Source organism: Heterocephalus glaber, unplaced genomic scaffold (genome assembly GCF_053883595.1).
Source record: "Heterocephalus glaber isolate CG9 unplaced genomic scaffold, H.glaber_assembly_v1.0 deba00001733, whole genome shotgun sequence".
Classification (NCBI taxonomy): Eukaryota; Metazoa; Chordata; class Mammalia; order Rodentia; family Bathyergidae; genus Heterocephalus; species Heterocephalus glaber.
Window position 1 is genome coordinate 17,626,256 of NW_028258444.1, and position 16,920 is coordinate 17,643,175.

The window sequence follows — 16,920 nt, forward strand, 5'->3', positions numbered from 1 at the left end:
TCCAGGAGATTAAAAACTGCACTGAAAGTATTTGAACCAGAATGAATCAATGTGAAGATAGAATATCAGATATAGAAAACAGTATTGCAGTTAGTGACCATGAAAAGAGAGATTTCTTAAAACCAATAAGGGACCGTGAAAAATACATCCAGCAGCTTCTAGGTGATTCAAAGAAGAATAACATGAGATGGATAGGAGTCAACGAAAAAGCAGGAAAAAGTGCAAATAACATAAAAAGAGTGTTCACAGAATTAATGACAGAAATCTTCCCAAACAGGGTGAAAGAATTTGACATACAGATAAGTGAGGCATATAGGACTCCAACTAGCCATAATCAAAACAAATCTACACCTAGAGACATAACAGTCAAGATCCCAGAAACCCAAAAGAAGAACAAAATCCTACAAGCAGTTAGAGAAAAGAAACAAATCGCCCTACAAAGGAATGCCCATCAGAATCATGGCAGACTTTTCAACACAAACCCTGAAGTCAAGGAGAGCCTGGAGTGAAGTATTTCAAGCCGTAAAAAAAAGAAAAATAATAATTGCCAACCCAGACTGTTGTATTCTGCAAAATTATCTTTCAAAATTGATGGGGAAATTAGACACTTCTGTGACAAAGAACACCTGAGAAACTTCATGAGTACCAAACCAGCACTCCAAACAATTCTAAACAATATCCTAGAAAAAAACAATGAGGGTCACAACTCCACAAGGACCAAGAGAGTTAAGACATCAGACAAAAGAAGAAATTAAAGGGAAGGGGAAAAATAAAAGAGTCAACAACAGTAAAATATCATGACAAGGATGAGTCAATACATGTCAATTATAACCACCAATATTAATGGCCTCAACTCACCAATCAAAAGAAATAGACTGGCAGAATGGATTAAAAGCAAAGGGCAACAATATTCTGTATACAAGAAACACACCTAGTTCAAAAAGAAATTCATACACTGAAAGTAAAAGGATGGAAAACAACTCTCCATGCAACAGGAACCTGGAAAAAAGCAGAGGTAGCTATTTTATTTTCAGACAAAGTAGATTTAAAAGCAAAACTAATTAAGAGGGAAAAAGAAGATCACTACATCCTTGTAAAGGGAATAATCCAAGAAGAGATGACAATCATAAACATATATGCACCAAATACTAGTGCTCCCAACTATATAAAACAAATATTAATGGACATGAAAAATCAAATAAGCACTAGTACAGTTGTAGTGGGGGACCTCAATACTCCAATGTCACAAATAGGCAGATCATCTAGACAGAAAATCAACAACGAAATAATAGAACTGGACCAAACGTTTGAACAAATGGACTTATTAGATGTCTACAGAGTGTTCCACCCCACAAAATTATAATATACATTGTTGTTGGCTGCACACAGGTCATTCTCCAAAATAGACCAAATGCTAGCTCATAGGACATGCATAAGAAAATGCAAAGAAACTGAAGTAATCCCCTGTTTCTTATCAGACTATAGTGCAATAAAATTGGACATCAATAGCATAAGAATCCACAAGACCCTCCAAAACACATGGAAATTGAACAAAACTCTCCTGAACAACCAATGGGTCACAGGAAATTAAAGAGGTAATTAGACAGTTTCTACAATTAAATGGTAATGCCAATACAATATGATTATATTGGCACAATGAAAGTAGTTCTATGAGGGAAATTAATACCAGTGAATGCCAATACTAGGAAAACAGAGAGAGCTCAAAAAAAAAAAAAAAAGCTAATGTTGAACCTCAAGCTCCTAGAAAAAGAATAGCAAGACAAATGGAAAGCTCATATAAAGGAGGAAATAAAGTCAGAGCAGAAATCAAGATGATGGAGACTAAGAAAATGATACAAGCAATCAATGAAGGAAAGAGTTGGTTTTTTGAAAGGATAATTAAAATTGATAAACCCTTAGCCAAACTTATTAAAAAAAAAGGAAGGAAAAGGCTCAAATCCATACAATTAGGGAAAAAAAGGTGAAGTCACAACGGATCCAGCAGAAATCCAGAGGATCATCAATACCTACTTCGAAAACCTGCACTCTAATAAAATGGAAAACCCAGAAGAAATGGACAGATTCCCAGATACATATGAATTACCAAAGTTGAACAAAGAAGATATAAAAATTTTGAACACCCAAATTACAATCACTGAAATTGAAAACACAAGTAAAAATTTACCGACAAAGGAAAGACCAGATCCTGATGGGTTCACTGCTGAATTCTACAAGACACTTAGAGAAGAGAAGAACTATTGTCACTACTCTATAAACTCTTGAATAAAATTGAAAGGGAAGCAATGCTTCAAAACACATTTCTGGAAGCAAGTGTTACTTTGATTCCAAAAGCAGAGAAAGACCCAACCAAAAAAGAGAACTACAGGCCAATCTCCCTCATGAAAGTAGGTGCAAAAATCCTCAACAAGATAGTGACAAACAGAATACAAAGGGTCATCAAGAAGATGATATACCCTAATCAATTCAGATTTATACAAAGGATGCAGGGATGGTTCATCACATGTAAATCAATAAATGTAATATACTATATTAACAGAGTCAAGGACAAAAACCATATGATCATCTCAATAGATGCAGAAAAAGCATTCAACAAAATCCAACACACATTCATGATAAAATATACCCTACAGAAAATTGGAATAGAACATCTTTATCTCAACCTGGTTAAGGCTATCTATGAAAAACCAACAGCCAACATCATATTAAATGGTCAAAAATAGAAAACCTTCACGCTAAAATCAGGAACAAGACAAGGATGTACACTATCACCACTCCTGTTCAATATAGTTCTGGAAACATTAGCCACAGCAATTAGACAAGAGAAAGAAATAAAAGGAATAAATAAAGGAAAGGAAGAAGTTAAGCTGTCATTATTTGCTGATGCTACAATACTCTACATAGAAGACCCAAAAAACTCTGCCAAAAGACTTCTAGACTTCATTGAAAGATTCAGTAGAATAGCTGGATACAAGGTCAACACTCAAAAATCAATAGCCTTCTTGTACACAAATAACAGACTCCCTGAGAGAGAAATTAGGGAAATAATTCTTTTCACAATAGCACCCAAAAAATGAAATATCTAAGAATCAATATAATGAAGGTAGTAAAAGACCTCTGCATTGAACACTGCAGCAGTCTGAAAAAAGAGATTGAAGAGGAATCAGAAAATGGAAAGATATCCTTTGTTCCTGGGTAGGAAGACCCAATATAGTGAAAATGGCCATATTCCAAAACTTCTGTACAGATTCAATGCAATCCTGATTGAAATCCCAACAGTATATTTCATAGAACTAGAGAAAAGAATCCAAAAATTCATTTGGAACCAGAAGAGACTTAGAATAGCAAAAGCAATTCTAGGTAACAAATATGTCAGGGGGTATCACAGGCCCCAACTTGAAACTATACTACAAAGCCACTGTGATTAAAACCAGGATGGTACTGGAAAAGATACAGACCCAAGGATCAGTAGAATAGATTAGAAGATACAGAAACAATTGCAGACACACTCCATCACATCATCCTAGACAGAGGAGACAAACAACCTCACAGGAAGAAAGATGGCCAGCCTCTTTAATAAATGGTGTTGGAAAAACGAGGTTTCAACCTGCCAAAGATTAAAACTAAACCCATATCTATCACCATGCACTAAAGTAAAATTGAAGTTTATTAAAGATCTAACTATTAAAACAGAAATACTAAATTTGCTGGAAGATAAGTTAGAACTCTTGAAGACATCGGCATAGGAAAAGACTTTATGAATAAAACCTCAGTAGCACGGGACCTAGTACAAAGAATCAAAAATTGGGATCTCACCATCTTATTAAAAAGCTTCTGCACTGCAAGAGAAACCACCAACAGAGCTAAGAGACAACCTACAAGTTGGGAAATAATCTTTACCAGCTGCTCCTCAGGCAAAGGTATACTATCTAAAATATATAAAGAACTTAAAAAAATTAGACACCACGAATAAAAAGAGCCAATCTGAAAATGGGCCTCTGAAATGAAGAGACATTTCTCAGACAAAGAAATAAAAGCAGCAAATAAACATATGAAAAAATGTTCAGCATCACTCATCATTCAAGAGATGCAGATGAAAACAACACTGAGATTCCACCTCACCCCAGGAAGAATGGCTGCTCTCAAGAAATCAACCAACAACAAATGCTGACTGGGTTGTGGCGAGAAAGGAACCCTTCTCCATTGTTGGTGGGAGTGTAGACTGGTGCAACCACTGTGGAAATCAGTATGGAGATACCTAAAAAACTAGGATTAGAAGTCCCATTTGACCCAACTAGTCCTCTGCTGGGTATCTTCCCAAAAGAATTAAAAGTATCATACCACAGCGATATACGTGTACCCATGTTTATAGTGGCACAGTTTGTAATAGCTAAAGCTTGGAAACAGCCCAAGTGCCCATTAACTGGAGACTGGACAAGGATGTGGTTTTTTTTATGAAATGGAGTACTACTCAGCCATAAATAATGAGAAAATAGTGACATTTATAGCTAAATGGATGCACGTTGAGTTGATATTCTAAGTGAAACAAATAGGACAAATGTGTAAATACTGAATAGTTTCTCTGGTGTGAAAAAGTAAAAGTGCACATAAGGATTGAAATAAATAATTAAAAATTGAAATAGGAAGAAAATGTCTAATGGGGTAGGGGAAGGGGGAGGGGTAGTGGAAATGAAAGAAGGGAGAAGAAAAAAAACACGAGAAAAGGAAAAATGGAAACAAAGTCTTTGTAAATAGGGAAGGATGGAGGGGATGAAGGAAGGGCAAGGTAATAGAGAAAAAACAAGAACCAAGATACATCACGTAAAGGTACAAGATCCCGATGATGAATGTAATTATACTGTATACCTAAAATGTTCCAATAAATTTAATTTTTAAAATGTTGAGTTACCCAGACTGGGGTCAAATTCTTCATCATCCTGCCTCTGCCTCCCAGAGTGCTGAGACTACAGACATGTGCCTCTGAGGTAGATGGCAGAAAGCAAATCTAGGTAAAAAGTAGGGAAGGAAATTGGGATTTTAAAATTGTACTTAACTCCGGCTTCAAGACACAAATGTTACTCAAGACTTTTTATCTTCCAGGAAATTCACTCCAAAAAGATTCCTAAGGAACCTAAAGAAAATAAGTCTGCAAGTCTGGGCTCTGATTTGTCACTTTCACCTGTAAGTCCAACTTCCTCCACCTCCAAGGAAGCAGCAGTGTCGCATATCTCAGCTTCAAATACGTGTAGATGATTTGCATTGCTCCGTGTCAGACAATAGGAATACACATCCTAGACCACTCATTTTGAAGACACCCCCATAAATATACCCATCACCAGTTCACAACGTGCCTCATTTCTCTCAGCATCCACACTCCATTCTTGAGTGTGTCCTAAAATGTCCGTCTACTGAACTCTTTTCTTGCCCCGTACTGACATGTCTTGAAAATTCTTTTTCTGTGACAGGTATCTGCAAACCTGCTACAAAAGGCGTGGGTTACCTTCTTTATTTCAGCTGTTAGAACTCTCAGACAGAGCCTGGGATACCTCCACACCCAGATAAAATTCGGTTTTCTTTAGGATAAGGTTTATTTACATCTACCTGAGACCAAAATAATACTAGCCTAAACAATACAGAATTTTGTTTTTCTCATGTAAAACTCTGGAGGTTGGAGTCAAGGGTTGATATGATGGTTCTATTGTCCAAAATATCCAGCATACCAGCTCTAAGGAAAAGCCCAAAGGACATCTTCCCATGAGTTCTGACTCTTCCCCACATTGTTTCAGCCTTGTAAAAATATCAGTACCCTTAATTAACTGCCTGGTTCCTGTTTAGAGAACAGACCCTTCTAGACCAAGAGGCCCTCAATTCCAGAAGAACAGGGAAATTTACACAAACAAGGAATGGATCACTGATCGTGGACAAAGGCAGATGATCTGAACCCAGCATAGTTAGTTTTCAGCTTCCTCATTTCCTGCTACCCCAGCTACTCCATACAAGCCCTTTACTCTATAAGAGAGTTGCTGTTCTGGCATTTTGGAGCCAGCAGCACCTCTCAGGTCTTTATCTTAAATAAACCCTGTCCTTGCTGTTAGGACAAAAAGAAAAGAAGCAGGAGTATAAGCTCAACAGGACAGGATTATTTCAGAACAAACCTGAGAAGGACAGCTCTTGGCATTAGAGACCAGATCAGCAACTCTTGTACAGTCTACAGGGTCTTTATAGGGTCATGAGTATAAAGAAAGAGGGGCTTTGGTAGGGAAAACTCACAATGGGACTTTCAGGAGGAGACTTCAATACAAAGGAGTTGTGGCTATCCACCGGGACCAGGCTTGAGGATGTACAAGGAGTTGTGTGTTGTTTATCAAAAGCAGGGCAGCAATGATTGGGAATTATAGGGTGTAGTTGTGCTTACACTGTGCTTACTTTCACTTACTGACCCATGATTATGCACCTGCCACAGGTGTAAAAGCATAGCAGAGGGAAGGGATTTAAAATGGTATCTGCTTAGACCAGGAGAGCACGGGATGGTTTCTTTCACTCGTGGCTAGTTTCTCTCTCTTTATTTCTTACATCAGCTTCTTGAATTTTCATATTACAAATTCATTATTCTGATTTAATGACATAGCCATGCAGCTGCAGAAAAGATTGGTTAAAACTTATTTTGCACATATGTGTATTTGGATAAACAACTATATATTTGCTGAAAACAACAAATCTCTGCCAGATATAAAGCATGCTATTAATACAAAATATGAAAAGATAACCAGAAAAAATTTCAAAAAGGAATAATATCTATTATAAATATCAATTCAAAATAAACTGTTAGCTAGCTGTGTTAGCCTTTCATCATTCTGAGAAGATACTCAAGAAAAAACACTTAAAGGAAGAAAGATTTATTTTGCCTCAAAATTTCAGAAGTCTCAGTCTGGGTTCTGCTGGTGCCATTGTCTCTTGGCCTGTGGTGAGGCAGATCATCATGACCAATGGCAGCCAGGAAGCTGAGAGAACAACTCAGGAGGGGCCAGGGACGAAATACACCCTTGCAGAAAGTGTCCCGATTTCAGTGAGGCTGCACTTCCTAATTATAAAAGTATTAATCCATGAATCAATTAGTCCACTAGTGAGTTCTAGCCCTCATGACCCAGTTCCTGAAAGGCTCACCTGTGAATACTGCTGCACTGGGGGCCAGGTCTTCACATTTGAGTTTTGGGGAAGGCATTTCAGATCTGAGCCATAATGCTAGAGAACCACAGCAATGTATCAAAGGATAATTCTGTATGACCACACAAGGATTAATGCCAAAATGTAAGGATGGCTTAATATCAGGACAACTCTAGTGACAAGATTGCCTTAATGGTTCCATCAGCTTGACTTCTCTTTAAGCAAGGTTTTCACTTAACTTTCCTTTTCTTACAGTGTTATTCCAGGAACTTGTAAACTTGGATTGTAAACCCTTTCTCTGCCCCTTTGAGATGCAAATTACTTAAATGGCTCTTGCCAGCTTTACAACCTACAAATGTCTTCTATAGGGAGTGGGGAACCATCTCTTTTAAATACATTCATCAGGAAAGGTAGCACCTTGTGTTACCAGTTTCTGTGACAGGAAAGAAGCCCAACTTTGAGGGTCATTGCTCTTAAATTGTAAAATTATCTTATTCAGTGGAGAGATGAAAGTTCACTTTTCCTTTGGGCAAAGTCAGTTAGCAAACACAAAGGGACATCCTATTTACAATAATGGTAAGAACTTAAAAAACTCTCCCATGATTGTTGCAATGGCTATTATTAAGAGACAAAGAAAATTAACAAGTGTTAACAAGGATATGGAGAGAAGGGAGCCCTAGTACACTGTTGGTAGAAACATAAATTAATACAGCTATTAAGAAAAACTCTATGGAGGTTCATTAGAAGACTAAATTTGAAACTACTTTATGATCTATCAATTCTACTTCCAGGAATATATCCAAAGAAAATGAAACCAGGATCTCAAATAGACATCTGTGTCTCCCCATGTTCACTGCAGCATTATTCACAGTAGTAAAGATATGGAAATATCTGTCCTCCAACATGTGAGTGGATATTGAAAATGTGTCCTCTATCATGTGAGTGTATTGTGTGTACACAATGAAATATTATTCAGTCTTTAAAAAGAGGAAATCCTGTCATTTGGGACAATATGAAAAAAACTAGAGGACATAATATTAAGGAAATTAAGCCAGACACAAGAAGATGGGTACTGTATGATCTCACATGTGTGCGAAATCTAAAATCGCCAAATCAATAGAAGCAGAGAGTAGAGTGGTGATTGTTAGCAAGTGCAGAGAGGGGTAAATGGGAGATGTTAATAAGAGGTGTAAAGTTTTAGATATACAAGATGATAAGTCCTGGAGATCTATTCAACTAACTGGTGAATACAATTAACAATATTGTGCTATATATCTGACATATGCTGAGAGGGAGATCCTAAGTGTTCCTAACACACACATACACAGATATAAATTGATAGTTATGTTAATTGGCTTAATTGTAGTGATTATTTCACAATGTATCTATATGCCAAATAATCAAGTTGTACATCTTAAACGTAAGTAATTTTTTTAACATATGTAATTTTTAATTGTTAGTTATACCTCAAACAAAGCCAGGAAAAAAACCTTATGGGCATATTTAAAAAGAGTGGTACAGAGTCTTTAAAATGGTAACCTATGGAATTTTATTTAGGGATGAATACAGGATGTAAATAAATTGAAAACCATATTCTTATTGTGATATATTGGGATGTCTTCATATCATAAAAATGTATATTATCCCCAAACAAGTTCTTAGTTTGATATCATTTGAAATGTAACATAATGCAGTGAAACATCTATCTCACACCTAGTACAAACACACATTTCAAATGACTATAGACTCATATGTAAAGATTTTAAAAATTAAAATCTAAGAAGACATAACTATTTTTATTTTATTTGCGTATTTTGCAGTACGTTTGTATTCCTTGTATGAAATAGGTAATGTATATAACACACCTTAATTACTTTTTTCATCCCTTTTTTCTCTCCTCTCACTTTCCTCTATCTCTTGATCCTCTACCCATTTCAGAAAGATCTCCCTACTTCTTTTATTTTGCTCTTTATTTATAAGTTGTGTTTCTCATATAAGAGAAACTATGTGATATTCAAGTTTGTGCATCTGATTTATTTTACTTAATAGTATGGTCTGAAGGTGCCCCTGTTTTCCCACAAATAGCTCGTTTATCTTCTTTATGGTGGAGTAGTACTCACTGTGTGTGAATACCATGTTTCTTTTATTCATTCAACTGTTGATAGACATATAGGCTGCCTCTAAGATTTAGCTATTATGAAATGTTCTACTATAAACATGGGTATGCTGTATCACTGTAAAATGATGTCTTTAATTCTTTCAGGAAGATATCTGCAAGAGGAATATCTGGGTCAAATGAAATTTCTGTTTTTAGTTTTTTGAAAAATCTCCATACCGATTGCTCCAGCAGTTGTATTTCTAGTTTACATTCCCATCAACAATGGAGAAGGGTTCCTTTTTCCCTCACAGCTTCTCTAGCATTTGTTTTTATTTGATTTCTTGATGATTGCCATTCTTTGTGGAGCAAGATAGAATGTCAGTGTTGTTTTAATTTGTATTTCTCTAATAGTCAGTGAGGTTGAGCATTTCTTTATATATCTAGTAGCCAATTTATGCTTCTGTGAAGTGTCTATTCATTTCACTTGCCCATTTGATGTGAAATAGAAATCATCTTTTTTTTTTTAGAAATCATCTTTAATAAGATGATTGAAGAGACTTAAAGTTTGAAGAAAATAAACTATATGTGAATATACAAAAAAAAACTTTTTCAAGGACAGAGATACATTAAACAAAGATGAACAAATAACAGTTTAAAAAACACTGCTGCCTACAATACAGACAATGGTTTATTTGAAATGTAAAGTACTTTAACGTGGATGAAAATGGCAAGTGAAAGAAAAATGGGCTTATATTAAGCTAACATTTACCAGATTCTGCCTTTCATAGTGGTCAGAGGAGTGTAAGTTGCAATAAACGTAAAATCTATGCAAAAACTGAGTGTGTGTGTTTGTGTGTGTTTGTGACAGAGTGCTTTTTCTTTTGCTGGTAAAGAGGTGAAGTGTTACAGTATACCTGGAAAACAATTTGCAGCACACATAGAAACTTAAATATACATACCCTTCACAATCCTACGTCTGGGAATCAGTCCCAGAGAAATAATGACATTACAATTTAATGCTATCCACCCAAAATATTTATTGCAGCATTGCTTTTGTTGGCTTGAAAATGGAATCAAAATGAGTCTAAATGCAAGGAAATGTTTTGAGAAACACACACAAGATGGAATTTATTGTCAAAAGGATAAAAGTAAGTTAGAGTTATGCCATTTGACTTTTAGTAAGTTCTATACATTTGTCATTGTTGTTGTTGTTGTTGCTGTTGTTGAGATAGGGTCTTGTTATGTAGTTCAAGGTGACAATGAGCTCACTATGTAATCAAGGCTGGCCTCAGACCAACAGCAATCCTCCTGTCTCAGCCTTCTGAGTGCTGGGATTACAGGTGTGCATCCAAGTCCTATACATTACTAATGAATGAGAAAAGCAAAGGTGAAAATGTGTCTTATCAAACATCTAGAGTATATAAAGAACTTAACAAATAAGATCCCCCAAACTTAAAGACTCAGTCCAAAAATGGGCACTTGAAATAAATAGACACTTCTCAGATGAAAAAGTACAAACAGCAAATAAAAATATATAAAAATGTTCGATATCACTGGTCATTTGAGAAATCCAAATTAAAACAATGCTGAGATTCCATCTCACCCCAGAAAAAATAGTTATCAATAAATTAAATAATAGCAAATGCTGGCAAGGCCCTGGGGGAAAAGGAACCCTTCTACATTGTTGGTGGGAATGTAAATTGGTACAACTAATATGAAAATCAGTGTGGAGATCCCTCAAAAAACTAAAACTAGAGGTTCCATTTGACCCATCTGTGCCTCTACTAGGTATCTTCCTCAAAGCGTTAAAAGCATCACTATGGTGATACATACATACCCATGTTTATAGCTGCACAATTCATAATAGCTAAATCTTGAAAACAGCCCATAGGCCCATCAACAGATGAATGAATAAAGAAGATGTGGTATTTATATACAATGGAATACAACCTGCCATAAAATGGATAAGCTTGAGCCATTTTTAGGTAAATGGATGCACCTCAAAACCATACTTTTCAGTGAAGTAAATCAGACACACAAGTTTAAATATTGGATTGTTTCTCTTGTGTGAGGAACCAAAGGGTAAATAAGTAGTAAAATGCAGACTAGATATCAGGAAATAGGAAGAACATGTTCAAATGGAAAGAGGAACAAAGGAGTGGAGATGGGAAAGGGAAGGAAGGGAAAAGGGATTTTAAAAAGAGAATAGAAGGGGAAAATGGAATCAAAGCTTTTATAAATGGGGTGGAGGAGAAGGGTAGAAAGGAGGGGAAAGGAATGAGGAAAAAAGAATAATTCAGACATATTATGTATAGGTATAAATCACGCAGAATGAATGTGATCATTATGTATGACAAATGTATAGTAATAAAATAAATAAATAAATAAAATGTGTCCTATATGATCTAGATTTTTTAAAGAGTTGAAAAGCTCCTTTATATGTATTTATAGGTACATACACGTACAGCATTTAGACATGCATATATAAACCCAGAGAAAACTAAGAAAGATCGCTGCTCCATTTGTAAATATGGACTACATATAAAGAGAAGACATGCAAAGAGTGAAAGTAAAATAAAAACAAGCACCAAGAAGTATGTTGTATAATAAAATCCATTCAAGTACTTAGATAAAATTCTGTCTGTATAAATGAATACAAATATGCAAAATTATTTTTAAGAAACAAACAGGACAATCAAAATTTATTCTCTTAGTTAAGAAAACATCTATTCCCAGGAATATTTCCTAGCCTGTTGCATATATCAGTTAATCTATTTCTATTAGGTATAATTCCCTGATTCTGATTTCACCTCAAGTGTTATGTTCCTTTTAACTCCTGGACCTTAATTGAATAATCTTGAGGAATATACAATGTGAGAGGGGTTAATAGTTTTCTCCCAGTAGGGAGACAAGAGATGCAGTAGTTTTAGAGAGGCTTGGAGGTTCATGCTTCCCCAGATCCTCCAAATTTTCCACAAGGCCATTATGCTGATGTTGGAAAGATACCATTCCCTTATTAGTTTAGTGTCTAATCCTTCCACAGGCAACCTGGTGTGACAGTGAGTTCAACTAGTGAGGCAGCACAGCAGGTCACTGAACCCATCTCTTGAGTTAGTTCTGCGTAGTCTTGGCTCCACATGGGTAGAAGGGCAGATTTTTTTCCCGCAGCAGATAGATAAAGAAAGCCCAGAAATTTATTCTGCACCTTAAGGTAGAAACCTGAGAAATGACATAATTGTCTTGAGAACAGAGGCCCTTAGTCTTGGTCTTCCTCATTCTCTTGACCTTACTTAATTTTTGTAACTTTCCATTGTTCACAGGATTATCACAGTGTTCACAGGCAATTATACATCATAATAGAATAGTGACAATGACATACTCTGAGCAGTAAAAATAGATGCCTTGTTTCATTTTGTACATCTTTGCACAATAACATTTCCCGGAGAGATGTCCCTTCAAATCAAATGCAAAATTGAAGAGGAAGAGCAGCATAGTGATTTCTAATCTAAACACTTTTTAATTTTGAAGTTCCCTTGCCAGCAAATCAGCTTTGACACCTGTTTCAGTATCAGTACCCATTCTTTGGTTGTAAGCAACTGAATCTGATAGTAGATAATTGTGGAAAGGATGTGGGAGCTTTGTAAACTTAATGGAGGGGGAAGTTCAGAAACTGAGAGCATATCTCAGCTCTGACTACTTGCCTTGACTTCCAAATCTGTTTCCTTACTATGGCTCTCTCTGAACAGACATACAAATACCCTGTGTCTCATTTCCTCACCAGTAAAGAAAAACTAACAAAAGAATTTATCTCACATACTTGTTGAGATGATTAACTAGGACAATGAAAGGTAAGGTACTATAGTAGTTTTGTATTGTAACAAATTACTGCATCTTTAGCATCTTAAAATAACACTTATGTCATCGCGTGGTTCCATAGATCAGAAGTCTACCCTGGTGCAACTATTTTCACTGCTCTGGGTTACATAAGCCAAAATCAAAGCGTCAACAGGCATCATCTGGAAGATCTGGGGAGAGAACCACTTCCAGGTTCTTTCAGGTTGTAGGCAAGACTCAATCAATTCCATAAAATAAGGTTCCTTATTTCATTGCTGCCTGTTGGGTGGTGTTTTTCTAAGCTTCTAGAGTTGGTCCATAATCTCTGACTCAGAGCTGCCTCTATCATAAAAGCGAAGGATGATACGGGTGGCTTGAACTCCTCATGCTTAAATTTCCTCTGACCTTTCCTTCTGCTTTCTCTTTCCTGCCTAGAGCTAGAGAAGGTTCACTGCTTTTAAGGGTTCATATGATTGGGTTGGGCCTATGTGGACAATTCAGACTACTCTTCTCTTTTAGAGCCTCACTTACATCTGCCCAATTAACTTTGCAATACGATACAGTGAGTCCCAACTTACAAAATGAGTTCCATTCTGGAAGAACCTAAATCCGTTTCAATCCTAATCTGACAAAATGAATCTTATACACCTTTGACACAAATACATAATGTAAAGTATAAAAAAACCAAGCACACACTCAAAAATACATAAGTCCCCAACTGTGCTGTACTGTAGTATAGCATCACACTGTACAGTAAGCACATAGCAGCACAACTGTGACAATGTCCGTTGGGAACCTACTGTAGAGCATATTCTTGGATCCAAGCGATGAGACAGATGACACCTTCTTACCACAAGAACTAAGCACACTTCTTGGCACAAGTTAAGAGGTGTAACAGATTTTCTATTGTTACTCTTTTTATTTAAATATACAATGTAACTAAGATGAAGGAAGGAGGGATCTGGGTCCCCTATTAATATATCCAACTTCCACAACAAGACTGCTAGAAGATTCCCTGGTTTCAGCCTTGCCCCTCACAGGCACAGGCCTACAGTTACTATATTAACAGCGCTTCCAAACACTTGTCAGGTTTAGTCCAGGAGGGCTCTTTCCTATGTACTGACGCCTCAGTGCTGCAGCACAGGCACACATCACTGGGGTGGGCCTGTGAAAAGTAAATTAAAAACCCTCAAAAAGATCATTGTGTGGAGAACAGGGTTGTAGGAATACAATCAGATTGAGTCTATTCCAAATGGTTACTTCTCGTTGTTTGTTTCTGCCCAATATTTTAATTTCCTACAGTAAGTGTCTGAATAACTTGACTCAGATCTTGGTTTCACTAGTTGCCCCAGTGTACACTGCCAAGAGAAAGGAATAGAATGGTCAGCCTATCCTGGGTTAGGAGATCATTCGCCTTGATCACCATATGAATCTGAGAGAATTACTTTTCCTAGGAATTTGGGACATAATTATCAGAAGTGTGAAGAAATAATGAGCAACCTATAGTAATACATATTCACACATGTGAGTAACAAGTATTTCAGTAAATGATTCCCTGGAAAAGAGGGTTAGTTGGTTCACTTCTCCTTCTCTGAATAAAAGTGAACCTCAGTCATACTTAGAGTTTTCTGTCCTCTTTACAATCATTTTCCCAAAACTAAAAGCCCTCACGCTCCTGGTGGCCTCCCTCATCAGAGGCAATCAAGAAACTTTCCTCAAAGTCCAGTACCTGACCTTGTAGCATAACAGTTCTGTGTCCATTTCATCATGATTTTGTGTCTGCCACATGAGAGGATAAAAGTATTTTTCTGAGCATTCTTCTCACTGCTGCCTTCACCTCCTTGTTCTTCAGGCTATAGATGAGGGGATTCAGCATGGGAGTGATCATACTATATTGCAAAGAGAAGATAATTTCCAGAGGGGAACCCGAAGTTGGTAAGAGATAGCTGATGAAACCTGAACCATAGAACAAGATCACTGAAGTGAGGTGGGAGGAGCAGGTGGAGAAGGCCTTGCTTCTGCCCATGGTAGAGCTGACCTTCACGACCGTGGAGACAATATGGCAGTAAGAAGAAACGATCATAACAAGGGTTCCAAAGAAATGAAAGACAGAAGAGCAGAGCAGGAGTGTGAAGTTGGTAGAGGTGTCAGAGCAAGACAAAGGAAAGAGGGAAGACAGCTCACAGCTGAAGTGGGGAATAGTTTTGTCCTCACAGAAGTCTAAATTCACAGCTGGGAGGATATTAATGAGAGCATCAACAAAGGCCAGGCCCCAGGAGACCCATACTAGCCCTACACAGAGCTGGTTATTCATCACGTGGCCATAGAGCAGAGGGAAGCTGATGGCAACATAGCGGTCATAGGCCATCACAGCCAGCAGACAGGCCTCAGTGCCACCAGTGACAAACACAAAAAAGGCCTGAGCCAAACAGCTCTCTACAAAGATGGTTTTTCTTTCAGAGAGTAGATTCTCCAGCATCTTGGGTGCTGTAACAGATGCGTGGCAGAGGTCTAGGAAGGACAGTTGTTTTAAGAAGAAGTACATGGGTGTGTGCAGATGAGAATCAGCTGTGATCACCAGCAGCATTAAGAAATTCCCAGTAAGAGTAAGGAAGTAAATCAGAAGGAACAACACAAAGAGTATGGCCTCGATGTAGGGGTCAGTAGACAGTCCAAGAAGAACAAATTCACTGATAGAACTATAGTTTTTCATTGTCCTATAGTGTTCTCTCTGAAATACAAGAAACAAAATCCATCAAAAGACCTTTAGTGCGCCCCATAGGTACCCCAACACGTAGATCTTAGTTTTCATGAATATCTTGTCATCATTACCTCAGATTCTATGTTCAGATATTTAAAAGCTAACCTCCAGCCATGAACTTACTTTACCATTGCTATTCTAAAACACCCATGTTATTATTTTTATCGTAATTTTTTCAGCTAGAGTATGTTCATGGTGCTGAGAGTGATTCCTTTGAGCAAAGTTTCTTATGAGAAGAAATTACTTGAGAAACGGACAGCAGATTGAATCTATATCAAAAGGATTTACAAAGGAGCTAGAGTACTATTCTACAAAGGAGGGAAAGTTATGGGTGTTAGATCACGTACAAGAAGTTAGGACAGTTCCTTGCTACCAGTTTTCAAGGAGTTTAAATGCAATCATTGGTTGTGCATGTATGTGTGAAGGGGCCTCAATAGTCCAACAAATTATCAAGGCATTCATACTGATTTAAAAAAATGTATTATCATGGGAATGAGAGTCCAGGTGAAGTGCAAGGAGTCATTAAAGGACAGGAAAGCAACATGGCATCAAGGAATTAGAATGTGGAAGTAGGTTGCAGATTTTTCTTGCTTTACATTTTCCCACTTTATTTACTGGCATCATATTCTCATTTAATTTTAAAATATATGCACATAATAATAATAAATTTTAAAAATGGTGGCCTAGATCACAATGCACAGCCATAGTTAGGGTGGGCTTTTGTGGGCAATTCTATGCCTATAAGAGGTCATAAGAGGCTCATCAATGTTAGAGGATAATGCTCTAGATAGAATCACCAGGCCCATCGAAAGCCCACATATCCAATCGTATACGTAGTCACCACTGCTGTGTTAAGCCATAAGCCAGTGTCAAGGCTCCACATGGCTACATGAACTTTCTTCTTGTACTTTGTAATTTGTACATTCATTTTCTACCTTGCCCAGGCACACTAGATTTCATGAGAGTCTCAGGATAGTTGTGCAATACCCTTACTTTCTTTCTGTTCTAATTCAAAATTGCATCTATGAAGATTAAGGAAGCCCTT

At 37.0% G+C, this 16,920-nt stretch overlaps 1 protein-coding gene across 1 annotated transcript; it reads right to left on the reverse strand.

Moving 5' to 3' along the window:
* Positions 1–14,879: 14,879 nt before the first annotated feature.
* On the reverse strand, positions 14,880–15,827 carry LOC101711264 (olfactory receptor 8S1). Its single transcript, XM_004863188.1, has one exon. The coding sequence runs from the start codon at positions 15,825–15,827 to the stop codon at positions 14,880–14,882; it is 948 nt and encodes a 315-aa protein (XP_004863245.1).
* Positions 15,828–16,920: the final 1,093 nt, after the last annotated feature.